The following is a 16,244-nucleotide window of genomic DNA, read 5'->3' as shown; positions in this document are numbered from 1 at the left end:
TCGTAAACAAAGATAGACACATTTTTACTGCGATATGTTTTAAATTGTGTGATTTGGTATGCGTTGGGGAGTAAAAAGGTCTATCAAGATTTCTAAAAAATTCTTACTGTACTGTTTCCTATTTTGAAATATTGAAGAAAAAGCCCTCGAATGAAGTTGATTAAAAGCCCATAAAGAAGTGATCCTGAGAGCTTAAAAATTGACCTCTACACGGATTTTGTAGTGTTTATGGTCGATTTCCTTATTAGTAAAATGCCATTCGGTTTTGAGAGGACAATGCCCTCGCACCAAAGCTACAAGTTTAAAACTAAAAAATGTCCAACAAGATAAAATTGAGTATACCTTCGATAACGGGGGTTTGGTTTCCATCACTTGAGGGTAACACATGTTTCAAGAATTCCTGTGAAGAATCTTTCACTTTCAAACAACCGTCTTCGACAGCTTTGCGTTCCGGTTCCGATTGTTTCATCAAAGCTTCGATCTTTTCGCGTCGGAAACGTAACTCGTAACTGCTGAACACAGCACAAGGATCTTCTTCCGATCGACAATCTTTACTAAACTTCTCCAATAGTTTACCGATCTAAGAAAAGAAGAAGTAGTCCAGATTAGACCCACAGACATATCAATATTCTGTCACACATAAGATAGGTTAACTGCTCACATATTTCCCGTGGAAGTGTGTCCAGTTTTGGAGTCGACTACTCCATCATGTCGTTTTCTGATTTACCGTTCGAATTTCGAAACATTCGAATCGTGCTGTTGACGACGAGAAATGAAAACAAGATGACGGACTAGCTGGCTCTAAAACTGGACACGCTTACTTTTATATGGAAAGCCCTATCTAGCCAAGTAGTTAGAAATCAGTGAGTAGACTTTTTGACAAGATGTCAAAGAACTAAAGAAAGTAGCCAAATAAGAACTATATGTAAGTACCATGGACCGTAGCATCATCATAAAAAAGGCCGATAAGGTACTTACCTGTTCTGCAGCCCGATAGAAATTGTAAGATGAGAAAACAACAGCTCTTCGTTCTTCAGCATGTTGCATCAATGTTTTCCATTTACTATCCACATTCTCAGAGATGTTCATGATGGTGATGTAGTCTTGGTGACCATCGGCTTTCAGTTTTTCTGCATTGGTTTTAATGTCCAGAACACCGAGTCGTGTTGTCTGAAAACGGAAGTGAAAGTTTTGAATAATTTTTGATAAGATCAGGTTTACCCAGAGGCTTAAAATCATCTATAATTAAGATTTCTATGAACTTTGTATTTAAACTTATGGACATCAAATTAACCCAAGTCAAATTCCGATCCAGCCTTCCATTTATCAAATTAGTATCGACATCTTTTACTAACGAAAACGTTAGATTGAAACTGATTTAAAGTGCAGTGCCTTCCTGGAAACGCAATTTTTCTATCATATGACAGGGCATGATTTGGAGCAATGAAAAAACCAGTCAACAGGTCAACAACGTCTGAAAATCGATTGATTGTTTTACCATTTCATTAGCATGTTATTGATGCTTCAGGCTGATGAATATTTCATATCGAAATCCCATTCAAATAAAGGTATGATTAGAGTTTAGAGTTGTGCTCGTTGTTGTTAAAAAATTTTCTATATTAACTTTGAAACTAGGAAAAATAAAATTTGAATTCCTCAAGAATCAACCACTAAAAATAGGGGAAAAATTGAAACCAAAATTCAAAAACCAAACAGTTCAAAAGTTATTCCAAATCAATAAATAACCCAGGTTTCAAAAAACATGAAAAAAACACCCATCACTAGATGGAAATATCTTTCAATTAGTGTGCCCAAAATTTGAGAATATTAGAAGGTCAGCAGAAACGACATGGAGAAAATGTTTGCACGATTCAACAACATTGAGACCACAAAATGAATTTTCCATTGACCAGCAATAAAACAAAAAAGAAATTCATAACAGAAATTATGAGATGTGAAAAGACGATCCGATCATCTTGTAGCAACAACAAAGCATATTTTTAAAAGAATAAAAAGGGTACAAAAAATTTCTTACAGAGATTCTTTAGAACAATTTGGAAAAGCTAAAGCCAAAATGGTCTTGTTAACAGCGTATGTGATTTAACAACCAGCTCTATACTTTATCAAGAGTGTTTGCAATTCTCAAATGAGATTGGAGACCTTGTTCCGTTGGGAATGTTGTATTACCTCAACAGTAAACGGTCTTTGGGCAAACTCCTCAAAGTTTCTTATAATCGAAAAATAAGATGGTTTGAGATTATTTTTCGTTCAAAAACCCGGTACGTCAAAACAACTTTTCACTGCTAGACAAACAGCATGAGTGGAATAAATCAAAAGTGGATTATCTCATCAAGCAGCCAATGAGATGTAAATGGAACTTTAATACTGTTATACAGTGGAAAGAAAAAAATGGCATCGTATATTTCAATTTTAGTATTTAATGTCTCTGTAAAGGAAAAAATATATGCCGGACATTGCAAGCTAGGACCGCACGGGAAGTCGCAAAGGAGAAGCGAATCGACCGAAGACACGAGTACAAAACATAACGATATCTACAAGAAACGGTAATGTAGGGCAACTTGTCGACCCTTTCAACGCCGGTACTTTAATTCACCCGCAGGGTTACCCAGCCACAAAATAGTCTGAATCACAGACCTCTACAAAATCGCTGGTAGTGCAAGGAGCTCGAATCCGTTAGTGGATGCCAGCAGCCTACAAAAGAACGCCAATAAAGACGGACGTCAAAGTGCCGATAAAGTATTTCATTGTATCTAGTCAGCTTCTTATCCATCTATCCGACAATATTTTTATTGTAATTTTTCTAATCTATCAGTCCTTTAGGTTTAAAATATCGTGTAGAAATCTTTAAAAAGAACTTAAATCGGAATTTCAATATTAAGTTCACCATGAAAACAAAGTAAAAGCTGAAATAATTTTTTCCACCAAACTCAAATACGTTTCAGACACACTCTCGTGAATATTGGTCAACATAAACAGTATCAGAATTTCTACTAAATGAACAAACCAAACTCATTGAAACGATCATGAAGGCTGTCTCACGACAGTTACCTCAAACGAAAGAAACAATAACAAATACTTAAACAAAGTGTCAACATGGTTTTCATTCCGTGTCAAGCTTGAGGACTCCACTCACTCACATACAGTTGACACTCTCTAATTCAACGTTCTACTATTCGATACGCTCCATTATTCGATGATATTGAAAGTCAGTGTATCTCGAAAATCGAATTAAAAAACACTGTATTTTCACAAGCAGGGTATGTTTAATAGACAATTTTGAAAACCAGCATAAAAGAAAATGTACACCCACTTTGAGGTATCGTTGTAGTAGTAATTGCAACAAAACTTTACATAAGGTTTTTCAACGCAGGTATACATAAATCATTATGCATCTCTTTTATCAAGGTACAAAGATTGGCTTTTCGTGTCTTTTGCACACTATCCGATCAATCAAAGTGCGGTTTTGAATTTATCAAAATTAATCAAATTTGCCAATAGATTACAAATACCAATGAAATTACATCATGTTGAGTTCCACAGATCAACTTATATATGGGTAATCACACTGTGTGATTATAGCACCAAAGTTAAATCATCCCAGCGTAAAATATTTTACGTTTTTTCCTTGTCTTGCCGTCAAAATTCATTCAAACCTACACTTTTCTCACAACCCATGTTCTGCATTTTTGAAAAACGTCCTCGAAAAGGAGACAACCTTTAACTAGATAACTCTCTTCAATATAGTTACTTGATTGATGATTCCAAAGGTTCTCCTTCGAATACTTTTGTTAACGCTACTATAAAAACTTTTTAATTAAGTGGCAATACATTACCTCTTCACTGGTCTCGTAATCCATCGCAAACCCATCATCATCATTGTCGTAAATTGAGATAGGTCTCATAACTAAACTTTCCCTTTGAGTTTCCAAACGAAGACATTCCACTATACTACTACACGTATCCATAATAAAAATCGCGGGAAGAAAACCGGAGAAAGTTCCATATATCGATCGTAAATTTATTGAAACTTGCTCAAAAATGGAACAATTTCACATTCTACTCCAGCAATTAAAAAAATCAAACTCTTTTCGTAGTCTTTTGAAATTCTGGAGAATAAATCAAAATTTTCCCTTCATCAAGAGGCTTCACAACTAAGAAACTCTTTGAGACAGCTCAGTCGTTGTAGCGAGTTGAGCCGAACAGGAACGAACATTCATTGAAAGTGAACCATGTTAGATTTAACAAGTTTAACACGAAATTATATTTTGTTTCAAAACAAACTTTCGAGTGAAACAGAGCATTGTTACTAACTTTCTCCATAAAATCATTAGCGTTAGACTCTACACCAACCTGTCAAGCTATACTTATTCAACAAAAATAACATAAGGAAAAACAATCAGACATTTTCTTAATGTACAAGAGAAGTTCAACAAGAATTAGAGCGCGTCTTGGAAACTTAGCATCTACTATTGTACGTGCAGCAGTTACTACCCAGTGCAATGAAATCTCTCAAAACGGAAACCCAAAGATACGAAAGACCCGCCCAGCTGGCACACAACGTTGTTTCAACGTTCATCTAAAGTTAAATGGACGTTGTGAACATTAGATTGACGTTGAAAGAATGTTGTGTGCCAGCTGAACGAAAACTATTCAAGATCAACAACCAACAAAAATCAACAAGAAAAAAAACAATAAAGCTGTTCATACATAGAAGACCTTGATAAGCTTTCCGCAAAAACATTTTTTGATGGATGGAGCAACCAGGAAAAATAATTCTTCAAAAACATTCATTACTTATTCAAATTCCTTTCAGTCGCAAAAACTTTCATCAATGTGTTTCAGTTTAACCACAAAGAAGGGACAATTGCCGAAGAGGGAAAAATAAAATCCTTAGAATCCTTCTCCTTGTGTATTCGAAGGCCATGATGATGATTAGTTTTTCTTTGATCTAGATCTTGAGTGAAAAATAAATCAGCGCGTTGCCACCCTCGAACTGCAGGTAGTTTAGCCATTAACTTCCTTAAAACATGCTTACGACTTACCACACCTTTTATCGACGATACAAAGAGGGATTCTCCATACTGGTTGAATTATTACGAGACCTATTTTTTTGAAAAATGGAACCGTTTGATTCGATAATTTTCAACTGTTCAAAGTCTCCTCTTGGGTCATTTGAGTACCAAAGGTTCATATAAAAGAAAGAACTTAAAGAAAAATTACCTCTATGGCGTTATGGAAGCGTTCGTATTCTCTCAATAGTGCTTCAGCTTCGAACATTGAAAAGCCTGCTTCTTGTGATGCTTGTAAAATCGATTCCCCGTGCCGAATCCAACCTGAAACTTTCTTCGCGTCAGCCTCAAGTTTCCTTTGTTTGATGGAGAAATCGTATTTGACTTTCAGGCTATGATGGATTTTCTTCACAACGGAAAACTCGGACCCAGATTGTTTAATAATATGAGCGATGTGTTGTCTGCTATCAACTTTTGCATCTTTGAGAGTGATCAGGACTTCTACCCCTGAAGTGTTTAGGAGCTCTTCCAACTGTTTGCCTTCTTCAATCAAAGCGGTGAACCGTTCAGCTAAATCTTTATATTCGTCTTCAAAGCGCTTCACCAGATTCACGGCTTTGTTGACGTCAGCAGAAAGTTCTTTCTTTTGCCAAGAACTATTCCACTTGCTTACGTCGAGATATAAAGTGTTCGTATCACGCTCATAATGCTTCACTTTGACCCAGTAGTCTAATTTCTTTTGACGTCCACGCCATAACTTTTCGAGTTGCTGCCGGTTTTGGTTCAATTCCTTCAAGTGCGATTCGACCGCTTGTCTCGAATGTTCCACTGAATGCGAGCCGTGTGAAAAGAAAGAAGTCCTGCTATCTTTCTCAGGTACTTTGCCCTCTTGTAAAAGTTGAGAACTTAATATTTGTCCATCATGCACCGTGGCGAGAATTTTCTCTAACGTTGATTCGCAATCGTTTCGATGTTTTTCTAAATGTTCATCGAAATTTTGCGGTTCTGCTCCTTCGAGATTGACTTCCTCTTTCAGCTTGTCTGTCGCTTTTGCCAACTATGGAAAAAGGGTTTGTATTTGGTAAAATCAAGCTCTTCACAGAGGAAAGCTTTAAGAATTCAGCAGAATAAATTGCAGCCATTAAAAAGATAAAAGTTAAATGAGCATTTCAACAATAGAGTAAAGTCAAAATGATGACGAATTTTACTGAAGGAAGTCTTTTTGGTTTTCAAAGTCAAAGTGCTTCAAGGATAAAATTTTTAGGGGATATTTGTTGAGAAAGTAGAAATAAATGAGGGCAACATAAAGTAATAGACATAATACTGCGCATACCTTTTGAGAGTTTTTGTAAAAGTTGACAGCCATCTTCAGTAGTTCCCGTCTCTTCTTTAATTTGGCTGTAAAATTCTTCACTTCGCTTTCCAGGAATGAAGCCTTAGCTTTGATGTCTTGCGGGTCGCACTCCTTCGATTCCGCTAGTTGCGCTGCACTTTCGATCAATTTTTTCGACTTGACATACGTCTCCTGGGAACCAAAACAAAATGGTTTACAATATTATGAGATGATTGGAAAGTTCCAAGCAGATAAAGACAGATCCGGGTCAGTCACAATATTCAGACTCAGAGCATTTCTTCCCTCAATAATAAATCATTATACTTTTACATACATCCACAAGCAAAAATATAGCGACGGAGGAGTGTAAAAATATTGCAGAATGAGATTTGTTTGATAATTGGCCAAGAACAGTTATCACCAATTTATAAACGTAGAGACATTCAGTCATCTCAAATATGAACTTTTTGATAGGATTTCAAGGTCAAGAAAAAATCTTCTTTCATCTCTAAAAATTTAATAAACGTTCTTGAAATTCTTGTCATTCTCTTAATCTTTAAGCTTAATTTAAGGTCTTTCAGATGTTACCGATGCTTCGAATAATTGGACTGTGTTTTGTGTAAAATTATTTTTCAGTTATGACTTGAGTCACAAAATTGTTATCATAATGTCATAATGAGATAACTTTTGCTAAATAAACTGAAAAGCTTCCCATGTCTACTTTAGAAGGTTGGTTATGCTAAGTTTACTAAAATGCCCGGATTCATCTGGATTCATAATTTTAAAAGGAATTTTACTTTTAATTACAAAAGAATCTCACATCTTTTGAGATACTATGAGGCAAAATAAAATTGACATTAAAGTTAACGCAAAAGCAAATTACCTTGGAAGTAAGATCGCAGTCAACTTCCATCATAAAAAATTTACTTCAAAGTCTCCACCCAAAATAAACTTTTTTCCGAAAAACAAGAGAGGACTTGATTTCTACTTGCTCATTTGAGAAAATAAGGTGCCATTCACACGTCCCTCCCCTAAACAAGCCTAAAACAATCTGTCTCATGATCTTATCTCGATTTTATCCACATTAAAAACTATATTTTTAAGTCATAATCTATTTTGCAGCCCTTCATAAGCCCTTATTCTTGATTGAAAAGTTGGAATAATTGGAAATAATAAAATAATAAAGACCAAAATAAATAAAAAAAGATATTAAGACTTTTTGGAAATTCAGAGCTTTTTTATAGGAACTGAAATAAAGCTAAAACGAGGAAGTATCTGGTTTTTGGGCTACATTGTCATATAAGACTAAGTTTTTTGAATCAACGTTTTGGAATGAACTTGCTCAATGTAATAATCATAGACGCTGCAAGAGCAAAATTAAAGAATCAACCTAAGATACAGTATTTTATGTTATATCAACAACAGTATTCCTAATGTATTCTTATAACTTTAGCAAGCTCTCGATCTACTCAAGCCATGTGTAGAAAGTTTTTTACATTCCCCTTTGAGCAAACAAGAAAGCAATAAGTAATTCGATTGGATAAAGAATGATTACAACACTGCTGGTAGAGCACACTTTGAAATTCATTGTTTAGAATGTCCAAGGTTGAGCAATGTAGACTTCAAATTTCACATTCTTTTTATTGGGATCCTTTCATGTTTAGTTCAGCGTGAGACTACTGGGAATGTTTAGAGTAGTATTTAGACCAGTTTAGACGTTACGGTTTCGCATCGCTCCGGTATGGTTTCCGTCACGGATCGAGAGTGTTCATATTGCTTTCGGAATGTTTCGGAGCAAGAAAACGGAGCAGTTCCACTCCGATGAAAATACTGGAGCGAAACCGTTTCAATTCGTTTTGCTTTGTAACGTTTTCTGACGTTCACAATTGTTTCGGAACGTTCTCGTTTCGGAACGATACTGAACCGTAACGTCTGAACATGGTCTTTAGGTAGTACTTAGTAGTAGAATTTTCTTTAGGAATTTGAAGAAATAAGAGTAGAAATGTTACTCTTAGCATATACCCCTACTGATACCCCCTGGCATCTGAATCATGGGGCTAAGCACTAATCTCACGAAGCAAAGGTGTTTTTTGACTTGTGTTCAAATGGTCAGGTGGTTATAATAACATGGGAAATTTTGATGTTGATCTATTTAGGCCAGGAAGTTCATGCATGACTTCGAAGAGTATTAATGATTGCAGAAACATCATTTTCCAACTCTTCTCTCTTAGAAATCTCTGCTGTTCGTTCCAATAGATCTAAACGAAGCTATATCCAATCCTCAAATCATCTATTGACATACCTGAAAGCTCTTTTCAAAATCATCTTGATCCGATAAAATTTCTTCGGCCAACTCCAAGCAATCACCAACCCATGGATGTTTAGAAAGAAAACTGTGACCACTGCCCTTGATCTTCTTCAAAATCTGTTGAAAGAAAAAGAAAAAGAAAATGATTAGGAATGGGTTTTCACTGAGAGGAATTTTTAAAGGTAACAACTTGAGCTGAAAATTAAAATGTTGTGATTCCAAAGTCAAAACTTTGGAAGTGAAGCTTAAAACAAGTCACGATTGGAATTACGAAACACTTAGATTGGAACCAAAAGAGCATAAACGCCTTTTGTTAATTTTATAGTTACTGAACAAAGGGAATTGTTTAAGGCAAGCTCTACAAAACTTTCAGTTTCAGTGTATTTATCTCTTACAGGTCTGTCATTAGCATTTAAAAATTAGGATAGGTATCAGGAATATTACAAGAGATTCCAGGAAACTGAAAATTCAAAGAATACAATTAGTTGGTTAGAATACAATAGAATAACCTGTTAGAAAAACAACTATGCAAAAAGACCTGCAGCAATAAAAACAACTTCTTCCAAAGAATCTCAACTATCAGCTAAAGAAGATGGCTTCGACCACAGAAACTATACACGGAAAGATGACAGAAGGAAACAGTGAAAAACAGTGATCAAAAATAAACTTCTTTTCAGCCCACAGACTTATTCAATTTGTCTTGGTCATGGTAACTTTGACTTGCTTTATATTCAATGAAACAGGGGAATGATGGTTATATTGATTTGAGAAATCAAGGCAAAAGCATTTGAAAAATAATGTGAATACTCTTGACGAATGTAGGATATGAATCTTTGATTTGGTTCTGATCAATTCAATAAAGCAATGCTCAATTTTGTGAATGAATAATTGAACAGATTTGCTTGGGATTGTGATATTGTTTCGAAGAAGTCAAACTAAAAATTTTGTACAGTATACTTTTTCAATAAGAAAACTGTAACATTTGTGATTAAAATAAAGGGAAAAAAAGGCTGAGAAAGAATAGTACAGTACTACAAATATGGTGGTGTTAAATCTATTTTAATACACATGACTCAATCAGAAGGGACAAAACTTTTCATCAATTTCTGTTTTTATTTTAAGAGGTTTTCTTTTCGATTATAAACTTTCATTTCTATCGATTGTAGACGTTACGAGAGAGAGTTCATTAAGCTAAATCGTTAAAACTTTTCTTTTAAACTCTTGATGAGAGAGTGCGAAAGAGAGCTTGCTTTTACTTGCATAATATTATTTCTTAGCTTTAGAGTATATTTCCATGCAAAACTAAATAAGAGACAAAATGTCAACACCATGAAATCAAATGGAAGCCAAACAAAAGAACAGGCAGAGTTGCCCCATGACAACATCTATTTAATTTGGAAATGGTGGGTGGAACAAAATAAATAGCATCTCATGGGATACAAAAGCACACTCAATACAATCATTATAATCATTGAAGAGATAGAAAGTGAGAAATGAACAAGAGACCTTTAAAAACCAAGTGGCCTGCCTGTTCATCACTAAGTAAATCACTAAAAAGATTTCTCATTCTCAATTACAATTTTCCCAACAAAAGTATCCTCAGAACTATTAAAGGCACCAACTGAACAATTTCAAGACAAATACATATCGGCCAAAGAGTTTGATTTATATGTATAGATTCAAATTTGGCGAAATTTGGCTTCCAAATCTTAGGACCAAAATGCACAAAATTTGATATTTGATACATTATTGACTTTGAAAAAAACTCTTTACTACAATGAAAAAATACTGGATATACAAACCTTTCCGGGAGAGGGCAGCATATAAAAATCTGCAAAACCAGAACCAGCATATGGATTTTTTGCCATTTTAACGGTAATTTATAACAATAACAACCAGTCAAGCCCAAATTTAAAAATGTCTGTTATTATTCTAAGATGGCATTATGGTTGGGGAATCTATGACAATTTTACCAACAATTTGAATGTCCATTCCTATGATGCCTCGATTATAGTTGATATTCCATGTATATAAAGTTTGTTTTTCAATAAAGTAAAAAATAATGTTTTTGCATGTAATTTTTTTAACGGTTCATATCTAAAACATCAGTGTGAAGTTTTAATGAAGAGAAAGTCACACAATCAGGCCAGTTGATAAACATAATCAAAGAAGAGAAACTGATAAATACATTAGAGGAGGAAGACTTTATTCTGTACTAAAAACAATCATTTTTATTAACTACAGTAAGAGACTTTGTGTATGCTCCATGGGGAGGGAGCAGAGAGAAAATAGAATTGATTTCAATTCCAATACACTGAAATCCAACAACAAATTCCAATAAATATACCAAGTAAAAACATCTCAAATTTACTACAGACAAGATTTTCGACAACTCCTCCAATCTCCAATAAAATCTTTTGTTTTTCCGCCAAAAACGTAATATTTACTTTTGCACAACACATAAGAGGGGGGAATTTTGAAGAAGAAGAAAGCCCCCCAAAACATTTTAAAAGAAACTTCTTAACCTCCCATTTCTCATCTAAAAAACTTTATATAAAAGCTTCCATTTTATTTGATTTCTTTCACACAAAACTTTCTATAGCGAGAATCACAAAAAAATTATTACTGCAGACATTTTTCTATTAAACACAAGAAAAATCTTAAAAATCTTTTTCTTCATTTTTATGCAAACAGAATATCTAACAAAATCTTGTTAAGGGCTCTCCCCCTTTCTGATAAATCCTCACTAACTCAACTAAACCTCTTATAAATCTCTCTCGAAATCATCTACAAAGGAGTGTTTTGTGTGTAAGAAAATCAGTATGATAATTCTATACACCTGTCTTTTATACAAAACAGGTCTTAACTGATTGATCTCCCCACTAAACTCAGTCTCTCTCCATTTCTCTACAGGACCTATGGCAGGCCATACACAAGAACTAAAACATCACCAATCTACTTGCAAGCAGCTACAACGCACACAACACAAGAATTTTTTTGCAACACAGATGAAAATGATCAAGCTAACATCGAGGTGGCAAACAAAGCAAAAAGTTTCATTATTTCTCATTCTTCAAAGCTCTTGTTCAGCACAAAATTAGCACACAGTACTATATCATGCTGAGCTAGAAAAACCAAAAAGTGAACAACCAGAACTGGAATAACATTTTCAAAAGTTGTTGTTTCCGAAGTTATAGAGGAAAGAATTAAAAGACTAAAAGTAATTACAAAGGATACTAGAAGAGTGAGATTTTGAACGACAGCTATACAATCATACAAGAACCAAATGAGCAGCATACGTCAATGCTTTTGTACGAAAAGTGTTTGATTCGATGACAGTGTTTACAGCAACAGAAAAAAGAATTACAAAGTTTCAAACAAGAAAAAAAGAAGGGAAAAGAAGATGGAGAGGGAGAAGCGAGAAAATTGAACGATCAAAACATTGGTGAGATGATTCATCCTTAAAAAGAAGAACGAAAAAACAAAATTGAATGGGAAAGTAGATTACATGAAAAAAAGGAGGAAAATTTATATCGAAGAAGAAAGAGAAAGAGAACAGCAAAATCATCAAAATACAAGTAGTACAAGTACATACGAAACTGAAATAGACAGAACCAATGAAGAAGATGATGAAAAATGATATAAAATAATGAAAAAGGAGATCCAACCCAAAATGGGACAACAGAAATTTATTTTCCAACTAAAATCCATCAAAATCTTCCTCATTCACAACTTCATTAAGAACTCCAAAACAAAAACAACTTGAAGTAAAGCCTGACGAAAATTTTTCTGTGCTCTTTTTTTCCACTTCTTCAGCAAAATGTAAACAAACCAAACTAAAAAACAAAAGCACTTTTGACGTCACACACGTACGCTTAAGAGTTTCTATGCGTTTTGAATCGTTCTTTTATAAGAACATCGATTAAAATCCAAGAAATGCATCCAACACAAATTCAGTGTAGAGTAAGCATCACTTCATATAGTAAAGACAGATTTTTTAATACTTTCGTCACAACGCATTTCGGGAAAAGCTTTAAATCTTCAAACCTCACGCAAGATAATACTACTACTAAATAGAGATGTTCTTACAAGAAAAATAAATCTTCTTTTGTTCTCTGTATTAAATAACTAATGGCAACCATACGCAACCACCAAAAAAGAAATTTTCATTACAACATAAACTTTTTTTTATAAGAGCACCCAAAATTTCTTGAAGCCTTCGATTGTTCTAAACTTTTAGAGTTTTAAGCCTAAAAATATTCTTAACATGTTCTTATTTTCACCATAATGTGAGTATTTTTCACCATTTTCCTAAGAAATCAGGCGTTTTAGAGTCCACAAAGCCTTAAAATGTTCTTAAAACTTGTTCTTTAGATTTAGGCTATCGAAGCCTTGAGTTCTTATGTAGTTTGTTCTTATAAAAAAACCTGTATCTTTCAGCTCAGTTCTAAATCATCAGGACCAGCAAAGGGACCAGTCAGACAGAGTGAGGAAGACAGACAAGACAAGATGGAAATTTTATCTTAATTATTTTTCCCAGTCAACACCTGGCAAAAAAAAAGCAGAAAGTTTGGTTCTTTGTTTGAAATTAATCATCAACACGTTCCCAATAATTGGTTGTAATATGCTAATTAATGCAAAATTACCATTCAGGTTTTCCATAAGTTTGACATTTCCCCGGAAAAGAAGACAATATTGGTTTGATTGTTTTCTTAGCTCTCGCTATTTTCGAGGTCCCTGAATTTCTCCTACACGTTTTTTATAAGAACAAACTATATAAGAACATGAGGCTCTGATTATCAAAATGATAAGAACAAGTTAAGAACATTTTAAGGCTTTGCAGACTCTAAAACACCCAATTTCTTTTAGAAAAATGGACAAAAATACTCACAATATGGTGAGAATAAGAACATGTTAAGAAAATTTTTAATGTTGGATGTTCTTGTAAAAAAACGTGTAAAAAACATGCTTACAGCCCTCAGAATCAAATACCTGAAATGGTAGATACACCAAAAACAAACTCTAGCCTCTTCTAGACTTTCATCCACGTAAGTTTGGTTCAAGTCACACAAGTAACAACTTTAAAAAGCAACCAAACAAAAAGTCTGTAGAATTTATTATTCATACTCTAACTCTACTAGTCTCGAAAATAATAATTGGTCCAAAAAAAAAACTATAGCAAACTTCTAATTGGACAGTTTCGCGTGCGTAAGTAAGTTCTCAAGTTCCTTTAAGTTTCCATGAAAAACTTAAAAATGATCAAATTAGGACTATTATAGATCCAAAATGGACCACCTTTTCCGTCAGAAGGGGTCGTCAAATCACACTTTGTCTAGTTGAAACCCCTGTCGCTACTTAGAATTTCGAATTTAGCAATAAAGTTCAATGTTGGAGACCGCTCGTACACCAACGAAGTCGACATCGACATCGACATCAAATAAATAATCCTTGGTTTTCAAGAATTTCAACTTCATCAATATTGCTAAAAGAAACCTTGACATCCTAGAGCTACCTCAGCACTCAAAACGTTACTTGTTTATCTCGCACGCCTTCAACGAATCATAATTGGGGGACGTTGTTCACTTGCCAAAATGAACAATTTATACACATAAACAAGAAAAAATGAAACTCCTAAAGAATCAATGTGATTTAATACAATGTGTACTAATACAGACTAAATGTCAAAAATACTTCGTATAATTCGTCAATGAAAAAACGACCCAGGCATACAAGTAATTTACCATCACCATAAAGATAAGATACACGAAAATCTCAACTCATATACAACAATATCGGTCCCGATTAAGCAGAACATTTTTACAACAAAATTGGGGGACGATAGAATGAGATGCAAAACAGTCCTTTCAAACGATGCACTAAATAATTCGTGTGAGGCCTATTCAACGTATTTTGATTGTGAAACATTGGAAATGAATGGTTGATTCAGTGTTTTGATTTCAGCCTATTGGTGCACTTTTTGACGTAATGAATAATGATATGCCTTCAACGTTCATTCATCAGCATCGGAACAAATAATAAATCTCCGATTCTCAATGATTCTTGTTCTTTTATAGGAACATGCAATAAAAAGGCAAACTTCTTCAAAATAAATGAAAAGTGGTATTTCAGTAGGCTATCCACAGCCTCCAAAGGATGAATGACAAAAAAGTGACTGGAAAGCACCTAATAGTTGTTTTATATTCACCAATAGCTGACAGCACTTTGTAAACCACTCATTTGGTATCGTTGCTTTCTTGGTATAATAATAACTAGGAAGATTTGATAAAAAACACAGTGATATGCTTATAAAATCCTGCAAATCATTTTTTTATGAAACACAATGATGTATTGTGAGTTCATCAAGAATCGTTCTCAATAATTGAACAATCTATCGTTCATTTCCTCTTGGGATAAACCGGTACAACAAGCCTCAATACCCAGACCTTTCAAAAATCCAGCAGGGGCTGTAAAGTCATATCCCCATTACACGTTTTTTTTTATTAGAACCCAGTTTGTAAGAACATTTAGGCTGAAATTTGGCAAAAATTTAAGAACATTATAAGAACATGTCCAGCCTGAGAATCGAATAGTTTGACGAAATTCGCTTAAAAATCTTTAGATTTCTTTTAACCCAATATCGACATTCAAAGGTTTTATTAGATTTTAAGCGAATCGATTTCAAGAACGTCAATAAGAACATTTCAGGCTGAAAATTGATGAGAAAATAGGCACATCCAGCCTCAGCTAAAATTAAGACGTTCTAATAAAAAAAAACGTGTATATGAGTTTCAGGTTTACTCAGAACCTTCAAAACATCCAGCAGGGGTCTAGCGGGTTATACAAATGACTTTCACGTTTACACAGACCTTTCAGACATGTCCAGTTGGGAGTAAGTCATTCCAAATTTACATAATTTTGAGATGAAAAAAACCTGTGATCCAACATCTAAAGTTCTCGAGTTCTTATTCAAAAAAATTAATAGAGAATATTATTTCTATCTGCAATGCTTAGGCACCTGGAAAAACCTGGGAACATTCTCGGAAAATGGATAAAAAGTCACAACATACCAATTCCTCATCCGGTTGGGCCATTATGGTACCAAATGTTCAAAAACACTGTCCAATCAGATTACACCATTTCTGTCACGTGATTCTTCAACACAATGTATAGTATCATTAAGAATTGAAAAACCATCAAAACGACATTTAAAACCATCCGTTTGTGTTCTGTCGTGCTATTGTTAAGAGCTTTTCAAATTCGATACCTTAGTTTCTTCCATCAAGTAAAATATAATCAACATGAAAAAATCATCAAAAACTTCTCCAAAAAAAATTATGATTAGGTTATCAAAAAAACAACAGAAGCGTATAAATATTTCGAAAGTCAGGAGGCTCTCGCGAAGAAAAGAGAAGATAATATAGTGAGCGGAAAACTAAATCTTCAAATAAGGAAACCATGGCATCAAAAATAATACTTCAACGGAATGCCCATGATGGATAAACAAAAATGAATCCGTCTTTTGTTAAATGTAAATGAAAAGTTAGCATACATAAAAATAAAGAAACTTTTCCTG

General features: G+C 34.2%; 1 protein-coding gene across 11 annotated transcripts in view; it reads right to left on the bottom strand.

Annotated features, from left to right (window-relative positions):
• LOC136805057 (kalirin-like) overlaps nucleotides 1–16,244 on the bottom strand; it is an 88,041-nt gene that overhangs the window by 45,250 nt on the left and 26,547 nt on the right. For 8 of the 11 annotated variants that reach the window (XM_067061602.1, XM_067061600.1, XM_067061596.1 and 5 more), the window contains 5 exons: nucleotides 8,666–8,788; nucleotides 6,364–6,555; nucleotides 5,242–6,087; nucleotides 979–1,170; nucleotides 343–580 (listed from right to left, as the gene is read on the bottom strand). In XM_067061602.1, coding sequence (XP_066917703.1) covers nucleotides 343–580; nucleotides 979–1,170; nucleotides 5,242–6,087; nucleotides 6,364–6,555; nucleotides 8,666–8,788 — 1,591 coding nt within the window. Of the gene's footprint in view, nucleotides 1–342; nucleotides 581–978; nucleotides 1,171–5,241; nucleotides 6,088–6,363; nucleotides 6,556–8,665; nucleotides 8,789–10,473; nucleotides 10,783–16,244 lie in introns of those variants that run through there. The other 3 variants (XM_067061605.1, XM_067061606.1, XM_067061607.1) reach the window with 1 other exon arrangement.

The sequence above is a fragment of the Clytia hemisphaerica genome, unplaced genomic scaffold (genome assembly GCF_902728285.1).
Source record: "Clytia hemisphaerica strain Z4C2 unplaced genomic scaffold, Clytia hemisphaerica genome assembly, whole genome shotgun sequence".
NCBI lineage: Eukaryota > Metazoa > Cnidaria > Hydrozoa > Leptothecata > Clytiidae > Clytia > Clytia hemisphaerica.
Note: the sequence above shows the minus strand (reverse complement) of the source record. Positions and strands in the feature narration are given on the sequence as shown.